The following is a 22,113-nucleotide window of genomic DNA, read 5'->3' as shown; positions in this document are numbered from 1 at the left end:
CTTTCAAAGTATTGCCTGCAGTGTTTCTTAGGGCTGTTGCACGGTACCGTTACTTCCTAGAGATGCGAGTCGCAATCCCAAATGCATACCTTAGCTCTCTGCGTTGGAAGGCAGCACGTGTCGCATTAATTATTGCTCTCTGCTCTGGGTTGCTACTACTGTCTTGTTTGGTTTTTGCTTGCTGGATTGAAGAGAAGGTTGATTCTAGTCTTGGCCTATTTTGAAGCCATCTGAAAACAGTTAAAACCAAACCAAACCCCAGGCAAATGGGTAGTAAATAATACACACAGCCCTTAAACAGAAAATTTATCAGCTTGCTAGCTGCGGAAGTCAGTTAGGCTTCCATCAGCAACAAGATGTAGCAGACTCAGTGTTTTGCAGCACTGTCGTGTAGCACAGATATTTAGCTTTCAAAATGTGACGCTCATCTATTCTTTGGAGGCCTAAGCTCTTTATACAGCGCACAGAGAGAATTAGGTGTGTAAGAAGAGGATCCAAACCAGCCATCATGCTGAGGGACAAAACAGAGTGGCTTACAGAAATGCTGAAGCCTGACGTGATTTCTTCCTGTACAGCCCTAAGTTAGAAGCCTTTGTGGGACTGGGATTTGCAAACTAACACTTCTTCTGAAGCCATTCCTCTTTATAGGCATAACTGACTCCATATTTTCCTTTGAAACCTGGTCATAGAAGAAGGTAATTGTGCTTTTATTCGTTATATAGTAGCCTACTGGCTGGAGTGTCTGCTTGGGAAGAGAAGGACTCGGGTTCAGCCTCTTCAGCCTCAGCCTCTTCATCACACATTTGCTACCTCTGTGGGAAAGGCTTTAACCGGGGTGTAGGTCTGGCTGAAGTCAAGTTGTGCCAATACACAGTCAAGTGTTTAAGATTTATGGGGCCAGGAAGAAAAAACCAGAAGCGGTCAAGTGCCAAGGGTATTTCATCAACAAGGAGAAAATGGGTTTGGCTATAAACACTCATTTGACAAAACACAGAAAAATACTGTTTTAGGGAACAGAGACTCCTGCCTGTTTCTTCAGGTCCTGTGTGTTTTAAATGTAGGCTGTGTTTTAAATGTAGGTATACATCCCTTCTGGGCGAGGATGGCACTGAAATGGTGTCTTTCATTTCCCCAGCTCTAATCTCCAGGTTGTCATAGAAAACATGGGTGGCAACACTTCCTCACCCCTTCGCCAGTCTCTGGGATGCTGGGCTGGGCTTTGCTTGTGTGGGTTGCTGAGTGCGTCACCTTAGCCTGCCTGACCCCTGAGAGCGGCGGTGTGGGCAGGTCTTGCCTACAAATCCCAAAAGAGCTTTTGCATGAGGCCAGCTCCGAGGTGTTTGGGAGCTGCACTTCTGCACTTCGGGAACTTGAAAAGTGGACTAAGATATTTGCAGCCATTTGGACATGTAAGAGGTGAAGAGGAGGCTGTGAATTGCACGCAGGGACTTAGTACCTGTGTTCCACTTAAGTTTCACTTTAGATGGCCTAAGTGCTTTTTTGGACCTGGGCCAACGCTTTCCGCATCATGCTTTGGGTGGCCAGTATATATTACTGTGGTTCTGCTAGACATTAAGTAATTTCTGAGTTTCAAATGCTTTAAGTATTTAAAAGTGTTGAAAATTATTTCTGCCATTCAGGTCAATTGATTTGAAGAAGAGATTATCCAGTCCTGCTTTTTATTTCAGAAAAGTTTGTGACTGGCTGTGTCCCAGAATTCTACACTGATACCGCTTGTATAAATATAACTGATTTTTTTGTGTCTCAATATTGGCTAAATGAAAACGACCTACAAAACGGAGAGTCTCTAGAACAACATATGCATTATTTATTGGCAACTGTTGCTGATCCGTTGAGCGGAATTATTTTCAGAGTTCTCAGGATTTATTCAAAATTTGGTTATTGACCTTAGAAAAGTCAGTGACCTGCTCCCTGATAAACTACTTTCACATTAGGCCATCTGTTAGGGAGATTCCCAGTCATCTTTTAATAAAAAGGTCAGATTCTGGTAATTCACAAATAGTTATAGTGAACTTTAATTCACAATTACCTAGGATTGAATTCAGCATGAAGCACAGAGTTGTTACTTAGGTTTCAGCTGAGAAGTTTTGAGATCGCTTGAAAAAAAATGGCAACATAGAAAGGAAATGCTTGTTTGAAATGGCATTGTTTCCCTATTAATAAATCTCTCCTAAAGGAAGAAATATTTTAGCATTTTTGAAGGAGAGACACAGCAGGGTCCAGGGTCAGGTTTTGTTTTCTCAACAAGTCAAGTAACTGTGGAGGAGAGATGCTTTTGCAGAAGATCAGCTGAGAGGTTTATGTACTGCGATGCAAACTGCATACTAAATGGTAAATATTTTTCAAATAAACGAAGATAATTTTGTAATTAAATCAACATAAAATAATACATACTACAGCACTTTCTAAATTTTCCATAGATGGATGTTGTTCTGTTGGTCATGTTATTTGAGATTTTGAAAGAATAAGAGAAGTGTAGTGCTACTGATGTACGGTAATATAAAGCTTAGTTTATGAAGGACTAGTAAAATCTCATCTGTGAAAATTTCTGTCATGAAGAGGTGCAGGAGGCATTTGGAATACAAGGTCTAATTTGACTTGATCAGTACTTAAATAATTATTAATATTGGATGTAGCATATAATGGAAATACTTGGAAAAGTTATACATGACCTCATATTTTACTGGAGCAATGGTCATTATCTTTGTACTCCTTATGTCTCTCATATAATCAAGACATTTTTCCCTTTATATAGTCATTTATATTACATTAATTATCCTGGTATCTAAACAGTTCATAACAGGAGTGTAGAAAAGATTAAGGGTATTAGATTTGTTTAGTAAGAACAATGTTTGTAAGTGATGGCCATAGTCTGCAATTCAATAATTCATTTTACTGAATAAAAATATTAAGAACCTTTTTTATTTTTAGCTTAGAAGCATTTAGATCACAGTCTAGTGCTGTGATGTGTTTTATGAGTAGGTACTGGGTTTATCACTGTTTAAAAGGGCAAAACATACTGTATGTATCTTTTAGGTGTAAAAGATAAAAATGTTTCAGACTGGGAGGAATGAATATAACACACATATTTTTATTATATATAACCCCAAGGAAATATTTTAATGGTAAAACATCTTCAAAATTATTACAGTTGTTGTTGCCTGAGTACAAAATGTGCAGAACATAACAAAAGCCAGGAATTTCTGCTTAAAATTCAGTGGATACCAATGTAAGCAAAGGGAAATAAACATAGGGAAAATCACTACTGGTTGAAAGTGAGTGAATTTTTTAGAAACGGGGTGACAGTAAGTTGTATTAGACAACTGTAGGCAGGAATGAAAGGTCATAATTTGCAGATCACGTTTGCTGTCAAGTTAGAATGAAAAGCGTCTTTCCCGTGTCGTCAGTCAGTGCAGAGCACCTGTACAATTAAATACAATGCCAGTTCCTCAGGGTCAGCTGTAGCTGTATTCCTAACCTCGAATAGTCTAATAGTCTAGATACATTTATTAGCTGTAAGAGTTACTATTATAAGGAATTATTTTTATACACCACTTAAAATGCAGGTGTGTTAAAATACTTCGCAGTGTTTCTTAGGAATTTTGCCTGGACACTTGCTGTTAAGTCACTACCATTTTGCTGCAATATAAATTATTACTTGTATAGTTGAACAAACTGGTTGATCAGACACTAAGATTATTTTCACTATAGCACAGTCGTGAATAGATTTATCAGGGCATTACACATTAGAAAAAATATATAAGGTGTTCTACATAAAAAGTCAGTATTAGTAGTCATAAATGACAGGAATATAAAATAAACTAACTTGTAAATTATAGAGATATTTAAATCATGGACAGTATTTTTTTATTTTCTTTTTTTTTTTTTTTAATTTATGTGATGTGAAGTTTAGCTGTATTTCAGGAAGTCACTTAATTGAATTTATCAGTGTCTAGACTCCTGTTTCCCATTAGGACCACAAATAGTTCATTTAGTCTGATGTGCCGTCAAGCCATCTCAGCTGTATGATATACTCATCTGACGGTTTATATAGTGATGTCATTAAGATAACACATGATTTGTGTCAGATGGTGTCATCCTTTAAGAAGATGTTATCATGTGCAGATTTATAAATACATGTGTTAAAACAGGCACCATAAAGCACCTTTGCTGACACCAAAGTTTCTTCCTTAATACTTCTAGCTCTGGCAGCACTGGAAGGTATTAACAGGTTCTTTTGTAGGAAAATAGTTGTATTAGGATTTATCGTAGATGGGCGCGATTCTGAGCTTTAAAATGAGATATCCATTGCTGATTAATGCCCTGTCTATATGCTTTTATTCTCAATATGGCATGTGTGCTCTACTGAGAAATATAATTCACTTCCACGACTAGCTGCAAATGAAATAACCTGTTGGGAAGCCAGCGTGGCACAGCTGGCTAGGCAGCGAGCGGGGAAATTGGGCTGTGGCTCCCCAAGCACCTGTGGGCTTTCCTACCCCCTTCATGCCTGAATGAGGTTTTGACGAATTGAATTATTTGTGGGAGAGCAGCCGGGTCCCTGGCCGTACGTAGGAAGACTGTGGAAACAAAGCATCGTTTCTGAGGGGCGGAGGGAGAGGCCGTGTGAAGAAGGGAGGACAAGAGATGTCAGGTAGGAAGGCATGAAAAAACAAGCTGGGGAAAGAAGTTTCATTACTCTATGTGGTGAGAAGGATAGAAAAGGAAGTGATCTCTAGCTGAAGGAAACATATCTAACTAGCAGTGTTCAGCAATAATTATCTCCAAGAATAACATACTCCTCCTTTCCCCCCATCCTTTGTTTGTGCTTCCTTTCCTGTTTCCTCCATTTTTTGGTATACTTTCAGGGCTTGAAGACCTGTGGGTGTTCCTGTGGACCCAGATACTCTTATGCGTTGTTATGGCTGTGTTGATTCTTGTTGGGTTTTTTAATAATCTTTGCATATTCTAGAGCTGAATAACTGAGACCTTTAAATAAACAAAAGAAAATTTATTTTAAAAAAACTGTAATTTTGTCTGAAACATTAGGAGAAAAACAACAAAGCATGGAAATAATTGAAAAAGAACATTTCAAGTGGGACCACAAAGGACAAGTTTTAAAGTATGTTCCAACTTACTATTTTTAATAGGAGAGGTTTTGGCTTGAAATTAATATGAGTCTGGCACTTCTGAGGTAGAAGAAATATAATTTGTTTAAAATAATTTTTCCTTTAAAATCTCACAACATGTGCATTGTATAGCAGATAAAGTATATGGTGGTGAGCTTAAAGAATGTGTAGAAATTGTACGTTCTTATAAATCCTCTGGTCTTTTCAGCCTTCTAGTTTGCTCTATCGTTCATCTGTAGTTCATATGAAATTTTAGCAGAAAGTATTTTTAAATTTCTGCAAGTACCTGCAGAAAAGTGCAAATGTAAAAGCTGTGCAGTGAAAATACTCAAGGATGTTCTTCAGAGTCATTGAAGAGGATACTCATTAACCCTGATTTCTGCAGAAGATGACAATTCTGCATGCCTTCTTATTGGCACACATGGTTGGTTTTTAAATTATTTAAATGTATCTAAGTTATTACCCAGTTTATATAAAACAGAGACTTCCGGGGAAGGATTCACAGGCCAGTCTTTCACCAAGATTTAATTCCTCTGAGCTGAACTACTTATAGATGATTCTACCCTGTTATCTTTAAGCCACTTCTTCTTTGACAGTTTAAATTGACAAGATTTCTATGTAATTAAAGTTCCCTTTAACATTGGCTGATTAAATGTTCAAATGGTCTCTATTTTTAATTTTTTCGCCTCCTTATCTGGAAAAGGCTTCCTGCTGTAGGTGATGCTGGAATCTATCTGGGCATTGCCATATTCCCAGGTAAACGAGAAGAATGGCTTTGAGTGTACTTGCTCCTGGAGATGGGTGAAGGTTATTGCAGTGTTGTCCTGTCCATCTCCCATAATGAGCTAAATAATGACTGCAGGTCCCTTAGGATTCAGAATATAATCAGTGATTATATTCTTTGTTATATTGTTGGTTAAGATTCGTACTCTTTTAATGAGATTACATAGAAATATACTAAGTAGTGGGCAGGCAGAAAGATGGAGTCCCTCCTTGACATTTTATAATTGAATCACCTTATTTTTAGAAGTGTTCTACTTCTGTCTTATGAAAACTCTACGACAAAATAAACATTATAGGGAAGATTATTTTTATTTTATTGATTTACACTGAGCAGTAAACTATCTTATTTTTGGCTCAGAACTACTCTAAGCTAATCTATGGGCCATCTGCAGGTACTTATCTTTCCTTTACAGCTCAGGGTGGAATTCTTTCTTCTTTTCTTTGGATATTTTAAGCCATGGAAGAATATATTTCTCTGAAGTTCAAATTGAAATTCAGTATAGAATTGTTTGTATTCTTCCAAGTTAATATTGATTTAGTAACAGAAAAAGAATCAAACATTTTCTTTAAAAAAACCAACCAAACAAACAGAAAACACCACCATTCCATGATACAATGGTTTGTGTATTTTATGGCTCTCATGGCTAATAAAACACATTTTCATTACCCTGATGCCTCTGATAATTTAGTGTAAAAATGCAAGTGTCCCTATTTTATTATGGAAAATAAAATCAGATGCACTTCTGAAAATACTGGATAAATTTCCAATATTTCATTTTCAAGATTGTAATTATGCTGTTAAACTGTCATTCCAGAGTTTGAAATTTGATCAGCAATGTTGAATACACATTGCTGGAAATCTGAATCAGGCAAATGCAGTCTCAGAATGTGGAATAACAATTTCTCCACTGGAGTTTAAACCTTTCTCAGTAGACAGTACTTCTTACTGACTTTCTAAGTGTCTGTTTTACATTTTGTTTAGTCTGTGCACTTCACTTAAAAAAACCCAAAAATGTTGAAAATACTTTTCCCTACTTTTTCACTTTCTTTGCAAACAATTTTCTCACAGGTTGGAATCCTGCTCAGAACTGATTTTTTTTGTTGTTGTTGTTCTTTTTCCCCAATGGTTAGCCTTTTTTCAAAAGGAGAGGAGCACGTGTCAAGAACCTAACCCATGCTGAACTGCCTTCTAGGCACAAACACATAGACAAGTTCCAGTGGGTGTAGAAATTAAGGAAGCCTCTGTCTCTTTTCAGCCACCGAAGGTTTCTGCACTGATCGTGTCTCTACATAGCTATGGATAGACACAAGCTCTACTATTGTAGTCAACATTGTGCCAGATCTATAACTGTACACCAGGGCACGACTGCCAACACTCACTGAGGTGTCCTCTGCTGACACTGCAGAGCTGCCTGCAAAGCTGTGGAGACTGAAATCCACTTTATTTGCTTCCCTCGGTATTTATTGCTTCTGACCTTTCAGTCTTGTTTTAGCCCCACCGAACTGATGCACGGGACTCCTTCTGCTGGGCAGCACAGCCACTCTGTCTAGACTCCCCAAGTTACCACTGCCAAGCATGTGCTTTTGCACCTCTATAGCCAATAACTTTCAGACTTAACATGACCTTGCCATATATCTCCGATTTTGTGGCATTTTCCGGGCACAGAAAACGTACATAGGAACAGTGGTGTGTGTTTGGAATTTGAATATTTTGCAGCATTTTTTTCTTCTTGATAACAGGCCAAAGAAAATGAAACTGGAAAATATAGATGATTTTTCTTTATTAGAAAATGCATTTCATTTTGAGCTATCAGTAAGAAAATGCTAAAGAAAAAGCAGGTACCAAACGTCTTTGCAGCCTCATCCCAGATTCTGATTCATTGATGCTATATTTAGAATGAAACTAGAGTTTATACTGGATAAATTAATCTTTTAAAATCTTATTTTCTAATATGTACATGTAGAAAAATGTATCAACAATAAATTTGCAGCAAAAGTCTCTTCTGTTTTACAAGCTTTTTACTCACTTTTCCTTATTTGTCGTACAGCTCCTTCAATTAAAATACTCTGAGACTTATATTCTTGCTCTATGATTATTACCATTAAAATGAAATACATTGTGATATTCTGTGGAATACTTTGAGCAAGCAAACTGCCATAAAGCCTGTGTCTCTTTTGTTTCAGCTGCCGTTATTGGCACTTTGTTTAATATTTTTAGGCATGTTCCTAAATAATGAATAACTGCCAAATTATCACAGCACATTTGATGTGAATGAATCATCGTCCTTAAATTGAAAAACAAAAATGTGATGACCTTTCTGTTGTTCTATATGTCGTTATTGGCATCGAGTTACTGGTTTGAAACTTCCGATCATTCATTAGTACCTTGAACGGGCAGCAGTTATTTTTTTTGTCCCGTCCTTAGGGTCTATTGTTTTAGGTAATCCAACCAGTAATGGCTTGGATTAAAAAAGAAAATTAAAGGAAAATGCATAATCATCATGCACCAAAATGCTGAACAAGCAAAAGACCTGTAGCCTCCGTGTCTGCAAAGGCAGACCATTATTGGACAATTATTGGCCATGTTTATGTGCATGTTTATGTTTGTTATTTTGTGTGAATAATCTAAAAAAAAAGGTTTATCCTTATGTCTTGAAACTTCACTGCAACGCAATCATAACTTTTCTGATTCTGGAAAGTGGATTAAACATCCACTCTCATCATAAAAAAACCCACCAAAGAGCTCTGGAATTTCATGGGAAAGCTTTAGTTATTGATGATACCAAATAATGGATATTGCTTAACCTGCTTGTTTTCCAGGCTACAGTGTGTGACCGACAATGCGTTCACCAACAATGGAGGTGAAAATAAGTTTTGATAATATCCAGGCCATCAAAGTGTAATAATGAATCATTGGCTCCTGATACATACTGTACAGATGGGTGCGTTTGAAATGGCTTCAAACAAATTTTACCAATATCATCTTAGTTCTTTGTTCCTGTACCCAGGACTGCCAACCCCGACAGTTGCTACTGTGACTGCAGGATAGGTGCTAAATGTTGGCCACCGAGATCATAATGATGTTTTAAAAGCAAATCTTCTTCAAGGGTCCCAAGTCTGCATTCATTTCTTGGGCAAAGGCGCCATTTAGTTTATCTGGAATATTTTGCATGAGACAGAAGTGGAAGATGTGACTTTTTTTTTTTTGGCAGTTGTTGTTTCATAGTAATATGCAAAATGTGGAAAGTCAGTCATATTTCACTGGTATTTGGCATCTGCTCAACAACTGGTTGCTCTTCTTAGAGCTTTTTTGGAAAGTTTACTGCACCATAATGACAGCTTTCTAAACACAGATGTCTTCTTGGTACAACCTATAATTTTTTATGAAAGATGTATTGATGTCAGGAATTTGAACGAAGCGCTGGAATTAGTTGAACATTCTTGTTATGAATATGTATTCAAAATATCTACAGTACATATACTGTAAGTTGGGGGAAGAATCTGCAGTGTCTGAAGGCATAGATGTTGGTACAAAATACCCAAAATGTCAGAACATAGTTTAAAATAAATTTATTCTTTTGTTAATGGACTGTGTATATATTAGAGATTTTTTTCCCCACTATGTTTTATTCTGTGTAAGTGTGTACTGTGAACTTGAAGCATCACGTATCTCAAGAACACATTTAGATAATCAGGGATTTGGCCACAGAAGATGTCTAATAGCTGAGAGGCCTGGAGTAGCTATTAAATGTTCTTGTAAAGTCCCATTAGTAGCTTCTTCCTCTTGTTTCATTTACCTCTCAGCTAAGCCATCAGGAAGTGAATATTTCAAACACAGATTTCCCCTCCTTAAGTCGTCTTTTTTTGTTGAGGTAACTCCTCTTAAATGTCTTTAGTAAGTAAAAGTCAGTTCAAAGATTAATGTGTAAGATGGTAAACTCCCAGCAGCTTGTGATACTTAGTGAAAGAATCCTCAAGTGTTTTCACCTGGGGGACTATTATTTGCATATACATACACGTAGGAAGACAGCACTTAATGGTTATTGTATGTAATTTATGTAAGTTCAGACTTTTAAGCGGAAAGGAAATTCTCGTCTGTTAACTTACTGTAACCATCTGAGACTGGTTTTTCACAATAACACAGTCCATTCTGTATTGTTCTTTTACCTATTCGGGTCTCAGTGAGATCAGAGTTCCATGTAGCAGTTATATCTAGCAACTGTAATAAAATTAGGGGAAACATTTAAATAAATGCTGTAGTATTTTATTTTTTGCGCAGCTGTGCAGCAGTGATAGAAGTGCTGCAGTTGTTACGACTACAGCTAACTTCATGTAGCTTGCATTTATCTGTACTTGTTCAAGGCACTTGGTTTTGATTTATTTTCGGGTCACGCCACTAGATATATACACCCACACCACTAATGACACGTCATTCAGATTCAGAATAGATAGTCTAACGTTAGAGTGCTGCATCAGAAATGATGCAAAACCATAACTGTTAGTTAGGAAATGTTTTCTTTTTGGACTTTAACTGGGTCACGCTGTGGTCATTCAATATTATGATACTGGGGTTCTTTCTCTTTTCTCTTACTTTTGGTTGATGATAAAATCACTTGCATGGTATGTATGCATGTGTGCACGTGTGTGGCCCAGGCTGGGCTGCTGCTTGGCATGCCTTGGATCATGACCTTTTGCCAAACCTCAGCAGTAGCTCTTGGGGAAAAAATGTAAACATACAACCAAATTTACTCTGGTTTCTTTATTTAGCTCAGTGAAAGTTGATACTCATTGCTTTAAGGCTTCCCTGCAACAAACTCTTTGCTAAATTAGAAAATGGGAGAAGCTAATTTAATATTTTTTTAAAAGTAATTTGTAAAAAATACAAGTGGGAGGCAAGCACATAGATTCTCCTAATGTGGAAGTAAGAATTGTAAGTGATTAACAGTTGTGATAATTTTATTTATTTATTTTAATCACATTCTAGTTTTCAAGGAGGACAAGAAAGAAAACATCTATTTTGTTGGGCCAGAAGTATATGGAAGCATTATGGAATAATACTAATTACTAAGAAAGTACCAGGATTGTGGGTAGTATAATAATCTACAATTTTCTGAGAATATCCTTACTAAAGTGACCTACCTAATTTAAGTGTAATTTCCAAAATAAGGAGACCGGATGTCTTCTTTGGGACAGTGCAAGTGATGGACATCTTTCCTTGAAATGGTCTGCCTTCTACTAACTGGCCTTTTTTCTTCCTGTAGATGATAGTTTAGGATTATGGTGGTTTTTCCTATGTGGTTACAAGTTATGGAGAAACAGAGCAGAGTTTCCATAAACTAGAACACTGAGGATTTCAGTAGATGGAAGACCTTTTGTCTACTTGGTTATTTTGACTGGCATTAAAACTCACCTGCCAACAGTTTGCCACTCATACTGACTCTTTTATATTTGCTGTGAGCTGGTACCGCTGTTGGCTATAAGAGATGATCACTTCACCGAATTACATCATGCAGAGCATTTAGATGAGTTGTCCGTTAACACGGAATGTGTGTCACTCATATAAAGGTTAATGATCAAAACTCTTAGTTTCCCCTGCCTAAAATGTGGCTATTTGCTCTCAACTATGCCTCTTGAGTGGTTTTCAAATGTGTCCCAGTGTAAAGCCTGAGATAAATCAGCATAGATCCAAAGGATCTATAATATTGGGTTGGGGGTTTTGGTTTTGTTTGTTTGTTTGTTTTTTAAGTTTTAAGAATACAGAAGTTCACATGACGAGAACAGTGTATTTTCAGTCTTTTCCATCTGGACTCACTTCTGCAAGTTAAAGAACTTCCTTCAGCCTGAGTAGCTGCATATTTAACATACAATGTTAAATGTACATGTACAAGCAAAAGGATCTACATTTCATTCACGAGGATTTTGTCAGTAGTGCTGTCTAGAGAAAGCTAAGCCCTGATGTTTGGTGTGAACAGAAGCAGAGTAGGCCAAACTGTTTAGTATTGAATATTTGAACCTTTAAAAAAAAAAATGAGGCTTTGGCTCACCCACACAGTAAAAATCCTAAATCATCAAAGGAAGACACAGTCATGTAGATTAACTTTTATGAAACATACTGACTTGTCTTTGCAAGCTGAAGGGACTCTGGAAGAAGAGACTGCGGAAGTTTTATATAAAGAGTTTTGTTTATGAGAAGGTGTGGAAAATTCGGAGTTAAAGGAATTGTCACAACTTCTCGGGAAGAAAAATGAATCTAGGAGCTGCTGCTGCTACCAGGGAACTAAGATGAAAATGTTTGACCACAAAATTAAAAAAAAAAAACAAACTGCTTCCAATTCTTAGAGAATGTTTTCTTGATAACAAACATCATCCCCTGTATTTCATTGGTGATTAAATCAGCTACTGTCACTTGCATCCAAATCCAGAGGAAGTGAAAAGGAAAAGCAAGGAAGAAAACTGCTTTGCCTGGATTAGGGACTAGGCAGAAGGGCAGAATACCCACAGGAGGGTGGCTGTAGCCCTTAATTCCTCTCTGTTGTCCCTGGGGTGGTTGTGTGCTTTGCCAAATGAGAATCGGTGCAAGCGCCAACCTTGACGTCTGTGTTTCTGCCGTTGTTCTGCTTACGTGATTTCCAGGAGAAAGGAAAGAGCTTTGACATATGCCAAAGTTATTCATAGACTGCGCAGCTTTCTTAGGAATGCTCAAATCGCCATCAAGGTCCTTGCCCAAGCTCTGCCCCTTTCTGGTGCCTTTACCTGTCTCCTGAACTGACACTGTCCTTTTTTTTCCGCCCCTCCTCTGTGCCACCGTTTCTCCCTCTGCCTCTGGCTCGTGTTGCTCTTTTCTTGAGACTATGGGGAATTTCATGGGCTCTGACTTGTTGCCTTTCCCCGGCAGTACAGGCATAGTTATCTCTGCTGCACGGTGGCAGCGAAAAGGAAGCACCTCTGTGTTTTATGCTTTTTACTAGCTTAGCAACGAGCAACTGCTGTTGTGTCTCAGGCAAATAGGAATGACCTATGCCACGTAATGCATCTGCTTAAAGTATGTATATAAGCATACGTTTGTGCATCGCTGCTTAAAAGTACTTGACAACTGGAATGGTTGGTGCAATTTTAATATGTTCTTGTGATATCCATTGTATTTGTGTTGGACTGAGAGTAGCATATTTTATCAAATTTATTTTATGTGTGTAATAAACAGATAATGGTTTATTAATGAAAATACCAACTGAAAAAGAGGAACTTTGAAATATCTAAAACAAGGTTAAGATAAAGCCAGTAAGAAACTAAACCACTGTATTTCAGACATGCATGGCTAAAAAGAATTCTGGTATATTCCATAGCTTTATGAATGCTTGTAACTTCAGATAAGTTACTTAATCGCAGATACACAATAATTAAACCTGCATGCTTTGCAGTACTTGGATTTTACAAAGATTTAAAGCACAGCCTGTTGTTTGATTTAAATTTTAAATAAATGTCTCCCTTCTTACCTTTCTCCTGATCCTTTGCTTTTTTTCAATAATGTCACAAGATCAGGAGCAATACATATTCATGATGAAAGCACTTTGTAGGGCAAGCTGGAACAAAGAAGAAATGGTAATCTAAAAATACTGGACAGGTGACATTGTGATGTATCATACTTGTGTGTCATACCTTGCCAATTATACAGCATAAACTTTGAGCTGAACAGACTTTAGCAAATGCTGAGTGATTATCTTGAACCTTGTTTACAGTTAGGATCTTAACACCTTAAGCACCTGAATATCTACATATACTTTCTAAACTGAGATGATAAGGACTTCCTGGGTTTTTCTCCATCAAAACTGCAGTCTTGGTCTGCTGTGCATTTGAGAGCTCTGCGTATCGTAGATGTAGTCTTGTACGTGAGTAATCAGAATGTCTTATCACCTTCTCAAGGACTCTTGAGAGTTGCGTGTTGCAAGCTGAAAGCTGAACTTGATTGTTAAGGGTCGGACTGAGATCTTTGTTAGGGACAGACCACTCATCACTAAAATGAAATGGGTGTGACAAAAATATTCGAACAGTGTTCAAAAGATCTGCAAAAATTACTACCAAAATACAGAAATATTTATTTATGATTTTGACTTTGAAATTAAAATATGCCCTACTGTGAACTAAACATTTGGCATGAAATCTCGCCCTATTGAGGGCAGCTGTAGTTAGTGGAACCAAGATTTCACCTAGAGTGTATTTTATTTGCAGTAAAATAAAAAGTCATAAATAAGATGACTCATGTGCCTGTTGATACATCCATACTTCGGCAGAGTCAAGCAGTGTATGCTGGAAGTCTGGGAAACAACACTGATGTTATTGCGCACCAGACGTTCCCTATGAATTGCAAGTTGCCAGAAGATGAACAGTGACTCTGAAAGAATTTACGGCATTTGTCTCCGAGGACTGCTTATCTAATTGCACTGAAGGCATTTCCTCAGGGTTCACATCATGAAGAGTCTTGAGACAATTCAGCAGAAGATCTCTATGGGGACTGAGCTGAGAGCAATGTCATGGCCCCAAGCACCGTGTGACGAAGCAGATGAGATTACTAATGCCAGTGAAATATTCTTTATCTGGCAATAACCGATCCTCTGGGTTGTCACCAAGTGCAAAATGAAGCACCTATCTGCCAAATATGAGAAATTGCTTGTATATCGGGACAGAAACCTGACCTATCTGTTTATGTCTCACATGCCAGCTGCTTTGACTACATTAGGTGGAAATGAGAAATTTATTAAGTGCAAAGTGCACAGCACAATGAATAAGCAAATTAAAGGCTTTTGCTTTGCTGACTGATTTTTTTATTCACTCATTGATTAAAACATTTTTCCCGGGGCAAGAATGGCTGGTAAGCTTGTTTTGAAAGGTATAAATGGGAGAAGGATTGAAACAAGCAGATTTTTTTTTAACATCTAATCTTAACCATGTTAACTTGGAAAAATATATTTTTATAAACTACAAATGATGTAATGTTTTTGGTGTTACTATTTAAAAGAAATTAATTATTGGGTTTTTTTTTGCATTTCACAGTCCTTGTGTATAACAGTAGTGCAGTAGGTAAAGTGATAATTAATTGCTCCTCCTATTATGTCTCTCTAGAGATCTGAAGAATAATTTGATCAGCACAATTGAGCCAGGGGCCTTCCATGGTCTTTCAGAACTGAAGCGCCTGTAAGTATTAATTCCATTTGAATTATTCTGAAAATTGTGTTTGTATTGACACTTCTATCCTTGGGCAACTCGGATATGCCACCAAGCAATAATCACGTAAGGACACTGGCTGTAAAATAGAAAATCATACACTGTGCTTTTTAAATTTACCATGCCTTTTTCTTTTTCTTGCCTGCCTTTTTTTCCATTTCCCCCTCCTTTTTTACCTTTTCCCATTTAAAATTATCTCTCATTTATCTTCTCATTTAAAATTAGCTCTCCAATAAATGTCCTAACAAATACATCTGCAAAGTTAAAAAACACGCCTAATTAGTGACTTAGCAGACAATATATCACTATAGACATTAACCAGAAATAAAACTAGGTGGTTTAAATATGTGTAAACAATGTTCTGTGCTATGCTAAGGGTTTTTGTTATGTGAGGTCTACTTTACTTTTATCACAGACCAGGTCTATAAAATAAATTCTTAGAAAGGAAACTCTGTGATGCTTTAGAATTTGGCTACCATTTTCATACCTCTCACATTGACTCTGCTGGATATTTTTTATTTTTAACATGGTTTTCTAAGGAAACAAGACTTAAGCAATATATTCCCTGTCCATCATTCTTGCAGTCCCCTCTTTGAAAATGTTCTCGTAGTACTCTTGAAAGCACTGGCTGATTTTAAACTGCATTTGTAGTGGCTAAAAATATCTAAGTGACTAAGATCCTACAAGCGGACCTTTTAGCTTTTAATTAACAAGAACTGCAGACCCTCCTTAGTTCTACTCAGCCTAAAGGAAAAGTGAGATAAACCCGTATAATTTTCCAAGTGACAGCATCTACATGGCCATATACTGGCTAACCAGACCATTGGCACATGCCAGAAATCTGCCTAGCCATTTTGTGTGCTATCTTATGTGTGATGAGAAAACTGGGATTATTTTCATGGGATGGGAAGATTTATATGAGAGGAATGCAAATCTGCAGAAAAAGAAATTTATGAATCCTTCTTTTTTTGCTCTGGAGTTAAATTCCCTAACTGCTACGTACAGGGAGCACTGCACAACCTAGGAAAATATTTCCATCCCTGCTCATACAGGTAGCAGTATTTTCTAACACCAACCACTAAGTTTTAGTGCATTTGCGTAGAAAACCAATGACATAATAATAATGAAGTCAGAGTCGCATATACTTTCTTAATACAAAGAAAAACATTCGGTTGAAACTTTCTTGTTCACTCTGTATACAGGGATAACAATACAATGAAATGATGAAAATAAGTGCTAATTGTTGCTTTGGCTGCATACTCTAATAACACAACCCTGACCTCTTGTGGGAAAACCAGGAAACCTGTGCAAGTCGTGGGCTGCACATCTGAAGGCTGCACAGGTGGAGCCGTGGGTCAGCCAGGGGAGACAAGTCAAGGAAGAGGAGGTCATGAGGTACTGGGAAAAGTGGGATGAAAAAACTCTTCAGCAAATTAGGAATGGCAACGTTGAGATTTATGATGTTAGATCTCAAAAAAACCCTTGTTGCCATTATGAACAAGTAACACTGGGAGCAATCTAGAGAATCGATTAATTACTAGACTGCCACGTGTTTGGTACGGATCGGTGTAGTTTCATGGTAAACAAGAGAATCTCTGCACTCCTTCACTATATGACTGTTGGGTAGCAGATAGTTGAGCAAAAGGAATAGATAGTGTAAAGTCCTGTTGAATGCTGCATGCAGTAATTACTTTATGACTGTACATTCACATCTTACTTCACATATAAATAATAAATGACACTGTGAAAAGCAGAAACTGATGTAATATGGGCAACTGCAAGAGATACGATTATGGCAAGTCAGACAGACAAGCTGCAGGTTGTCAACATCAAAATGTTTTCTGTGAATGATTTGGAGAACTGTTATAGTTTGTATTTGACTGACAAACTGAATTATTTCAAGGGTTTCCTCAAAAAGGTACACACAAAATTGATGAAAACCGAAAATTTATGAAGCACTAAAATTACGGCAGTCAGCTTTCAACGGAGAAGAATTTTTTTCTCTAACATCAATTTTATAAGTCAGCATTAGTAAGTTAAATGTCTTACTCCTGAAAAGGAACACCAGCTTTGTACATTACAAATTTAATTATGTCTAATATAACATACATTAGTGTGGAGGAATGTGCAGCAAGACATCGTTTCATTTTGCTATTTCTTTTTTTAGAAAACATCTTTTACAATACAGAGATTTCAGCCACTGCCATATATCTTACTGTGAAAATAACATTCATTGACATAAACTTTGAGAAAGGAGGGTGTAGCGCTTTGCTTTGTTAGAAATACCGTTTTACTGTGTGGCATGCTTGGGGAAATATGCACTTGTTTTAATTAGTTTAGGTGAAATTTACTTTTGCTGCCCAAATTATGCCCCACCCAGGGAATGCATTTCTTCCATACGTGTTCAGACTGCTTAAGCAGAAGTAAAGCATTACCCAACTAAGAATTCTGTGTAGGTTCTTGTTTTACTGTTTACCTCTTCTAATAGAAAGGTATGTGGATATATATGTGTGTGTGTGTTTGCCTTAAACTTGCATTTTTAGATTTTCTATGTAGCTTTCATTAGGAAAACTTGAAGAATAATGCTAATATGCAGTTATTGCACTATATTGTTATCCACACTACCTTCTCAGCTGTTGCCTACTTAATTTAAGAATTATGCTTGATAAAATATTTAAGAAATATTTTCATTCTAATATGATGTTTCATCATTTAATTGTACAACAATATATTCTTTGTCTGATAGAAGAAGACTTTGTAGTGAGTTTTAAAGATAATGCCTTCACATTCTAGCTAATTGGATACGTATTCGTGAAAGCAATAATTGGATTTGTCAAACTACAGCCTTTATTCTCCTGTTTGGTTACTTTGGTGTTCTCATCTAACAGTAGAAAAATAGGGAATCCACACAACGTAACACAGGAATTGGAAGCCTACCACCGATTCTAAAACAAATATATATTCAGATCAGTTTTAACATTCTAATGGATGTAGAAGCTCTTCAACTCCTTGCATTACTGCAATCATTTAAAAAAACATCCTTGATAAGGAGGAAATTTGAGTCAAGGTTGAAAACCAAATATGTAAAAATTAAACACTAGTTCAGAATGCACCAAGGGGCAGTATTCATGTTGTTATCACAACATAATTGTTCATACCTATTTTTGTCTCCTTCCTATAAGTATCCTACACATTTTGTTATATGTATGACTTGTACAGAAAATACCCATTCACCTTTCTGCTGACAAGAGTTGTGGCACATAATACCTTGTACTATTTGTGGTCTGAGACAGCCACAGTATTGCACTTAGAAGAGCTTGCCGAGTGCTTATCAAGACTGACCTTCTTACTAGCTCAAAAATTAATTGCCTTCTGGTTTCTGTGGTTTCTTCAGCAAGAAAGAATGTTGTCAATGAGATGAGACATTAGTAAACAGTAAAAATGTGTCAATTTTGTCTGAATAGTGCATGCAACAAAATGCATAGTACTTTTCATAAGTAAATAAACAGGTCCTAGTAACTTTGATAAAGAAAATTCTTTTTATTGTAAATAATTTTTGGTTTTTTATTTGCTACATATATAAAATTGCATTTTAACGCAATTAGTATACATTGCATAATGGTATGTATAATTACAGAATATTGCTCAATAACGTTAATATAAAAGGTCTTAATCTATTTAATTCAGTTATGTTACATTGCAGAAAAAGGTTTTATTTCTCATTTGTGTCTAACTCCTTAAGTGTTAAAAGTAAAGAGGATGTATGTGATTATATAGGTATGTATATGAGTAAGTCAGACCTAATGTTTTATGGGTTTTTTGTTTGTTTCAGGGATCTTTCAAATAATAGAATTGGTTGCCTAACACCAGAAATGTTTGTCGGACTTAACAGTCTTCACAAACTGTGAGTATAATACCACTTTTGTTTTAAACAGGAGAATTTAAAGCTGTCAAATGGCATATCTGAGTACAGTTGGCAATAAACTTTCATTATAATAAAATTATAGGTTTTGTACTAAAAAAAAGACCTTCTCCTGAGCCTGTGCTTGTGATGACTTGATATTTTAAAGTTGCTGCTTCTATTTGTATTTGTAAAATTTATCAGAATTGAAAGAATTAAGTTGAATATATTTCTTTTCCACATTGAAAAGAGGCTGAATGTGATGTTTCTGTTTGAATGCATTTCTCTTTGCAGGTCTTGGAAACAATTAAAGGTCAAGTGCACAAATGAGACTTACACTGGTTAAAAAGGATACATTGCTCTTTCTATCCATTACAGATCAATTAGAATTTTATAACTTTTTTTTCCCTGAAGTGTATTACAGAAAAAAGTAAGCATATACTGAGAAAGAAGTGTCAGAAGTATCAAGTAAATTTGGAATATCAGGGTAGTTCAAATTGCTTCAAAAATATCAATTTAGGTTGTTCGTTTAAGGCGTCGTGTTGTACACTTTATTTGTCATGGTACTTTCTGGGTTGTTAGTTTATTACATGCAACTGCACTGGGATACGCTTTAGAGAGCAAAGCAATCAACTCTGTCCGTAAGCATGCCAGAGAGACTGTGTGATCAATAGATTATCAGGCTGTTCTAGAAAGAGCACTCAGAAAACATGAGATTATGACAGTATACCCAGGCTGTTCATTTTTAGGGAGACTCAGATGACCTGGAAGAAGAGATAAAACGTGCGATGACAAAGTTTTCTAGTAGATATTGAGTTAACCAGGGAAGTAGAGACAAGGGTTGATTTTGAAGAAGGACAGAAATAATGTACAGGACTCCATGACTGGGCAGTAAAATGGTAGATGAAATTTAACGTAGATAAATACAAAGTGATGAAAGGGAGAAAAACCGATCTGTTCTGGGCTAACCAAATACAGGAAAGATGTTCTGAGATTATAGTGGATAATGCCATGAAAACATCTGCTCAGTATCATTTTAAAAATATATTAGGGAGCATTATTAAAGGAAGAGAGAATAAATCAGATAACATCTACTGTACTGCGGGAGAAAGCAATGAACCTGCATGTTGAATATTGTGGGCAATTCCAAGTGTGCTCATCTAAAAAAGGTGACCAAACTAGGAAAGGTTCAGAGATGGACAAAAAGGAATGGCCAAAGGTGTGGTACAGCATAAGCAAGTACTTGAAATGAGTACGTTGGCTGCAACTTTCCTGGCTGGGAAAAGGGCAATTCACAGGAAGTGTCCTTGTTTAAATGGACATTTGGCCAGACCCAGGAGGGCTCTGTATCTTCATTCACATCTGTCTTCGTTCTTGGCTGATGTGGTCCATTTGTCAGAGAAGGGGAAGAGCATCTTGGGTCATAGGCTTGCCAAGCTGGTGAAGGGGGCTTTAAACTAAAGTTGCCAGGGGAGGGGAACCTCAATCCATCCCAATCCTACCAGTTTGATGACAGTGCCAGCAATAGATACCCAGAGCCTGGAGAAGGATCACAGGTCAGCAGAAGAGCACCTGAGGAGTAGCACAAAGGAATTCCAGCCACTCCAGCCAGTAAGTCAGCTTCACCAGGAGCCCAGCTTAAATTCCTCTATGCAAATGCACGTAGCATGAGGAATAAACAAGAGGAGTTAGAGACGTGCGCATGCCTGCAGGGCTCTGATCTTATTGGCATCGTAATGTGATGGGTGGGATGGCTCCTATGACTGGTGTGTTGGAATGGAAGGATACAGGCTCTTTAGGAAGGAGAGTCAGGAGAGATGAGGAGTGGGTGTTGCCCTCTGTGTTAATGACCAGCTGGAGTGCATAGAGCTCTGCCTGGGGATGGATGAGGAGCCTACTGAGACCTTATGGGTCAGGATTAAAGGGAGGGCAGGGACAGGTGACAATTACAGTGGGGGTCTGCTACAGGCCACCCGACCAGGAAAAATGAGCAGATGAGGCCCTCTATAGACAGATTGGAGCAGCCTCATGTTCACAAGCCCTGGTCCTCATGGAGGATTTCAACCACCCCAATATCTGTTGGAGGGGCAACACAGCTGGGCATAAGCAGTCCAGGAGGTTCCTGGAATGTGTTGATGATAACTTCCTTCTCTGATGAGGAGAGACACTATGCTAGACCTTGTTCTCACCAACAAGGAAGGGCTGGTGGGGAATGTGAAGATCAAGGGCAGCTTTGACTTCAGTGACCATGAAAGAGTGGAGTTCAAGATCCCTTAGGGCAGTGAGGAGGGTGAGGAGGTAGTGAGCGAGCTCACTACCCTGGACTACAGGAGAGCAGACTTTGGCCTCTTCAGGCATCTGCTTGGTAGAGTACCATCAGATAAAACCGTGGAGGGAAGAGGGGCCCAAGAAAACTTGTTGATATTCAAGGATCACCTGCTCCAAGCTCAGGAGTGATGCATCCCAAGGAAATGGCCTCAAGTTGCACCAGGGGAGGTTTAGACTGGATATTAGGAAAAATTTCTTTACTGAGAGAGTGGTCAAGCATTGGAACAGGCTGCCCAGGGAGGTGGTGGAGTCGTCATCACTGGAGGTGTTCAAAAAACACGTAGATGTGGCACTTCAGGATATGGTTTAGTGGGCATGGTGGTGTTGGGTTGATGGTTGGACTTTGTGATCTTAAAGGTCTTTCCAACCTTAATGTTTCTGTGATTCTGTGATTCCTCTCTGAAAGAGGAAGTCAGGAAAAAACACCAGGAGGCCTGTATGGGTGAACAAGATGCTCCTGGACCAACTCAAACACCAAAAGGAAGTCTACAGAGGGTGGAAGCAAGGACAGGTAGCCTGGGAGGAATACAGAGAAATTGTCTGAGCAGACAGGTATCAGGTTAGGAAAGCTAAAGCCCTGATAGAATTAATTCTGGCTGGGGACATCAAGGGCAACAAGAAAAGCTTCTGTAGGCACGTCAGTGATAAAAGGAAGACTAAGGAAAGTGGGGGCCCTCTCTGGAAGGAGAGGTTACCTGGGATATGGAGAAGGCTGAGGTACTCAACTTTTTT

At 37.7% G+C, this 22,113-nt stretch overlaps 1 protein-coding gene across 1 annotated transcript in view; it reads left to right on the top strand.

The window, feature by feature from the left end:
* The window catches only part of LOC309406992 (adhesion G protein-coupled receptor A3-like), a gene marked incomplete at its 3' end in the record, with an annotated part of 279,833 nt that overhangs the window by 89,345 nt on the left and 168,375 nt on the right, over positions 1 to 22,113 (top strand). The window contains exons 3-4 of the mRNA XM_082002382.1: positions 15,051 to 15,122; positions 18,985 to 19,056. Of these exons, the coding sequence (XP_081858508.1) occupies positions 15,051 to 15,122; positions 18,985 to 19,056 (144 nt within the window). The remainder of the gene's footprint in view (positions 1 to 15,050; positions 15,123 to 18,984; positions 19,057 to 22,113) is intronic.

The sequence above is a fragment of the Phaethon aethereus genome, assembly GCF_964289735.1.
Source record: "Phaethon aethereus genome assembly, chromosome: 7".
Classification (NCBI taxonomy): domain Eukaryota; kingdom Metazoa; phylum Chordata; class Aves; order Phaethontiformes; family Phaethontidae; genus Phaethon; species Phaethon aethereus.
Note: the sequence above shows the minus strand (reverse complement) of the source record. Positions and strands in the feature narration are given on the sequence as shown.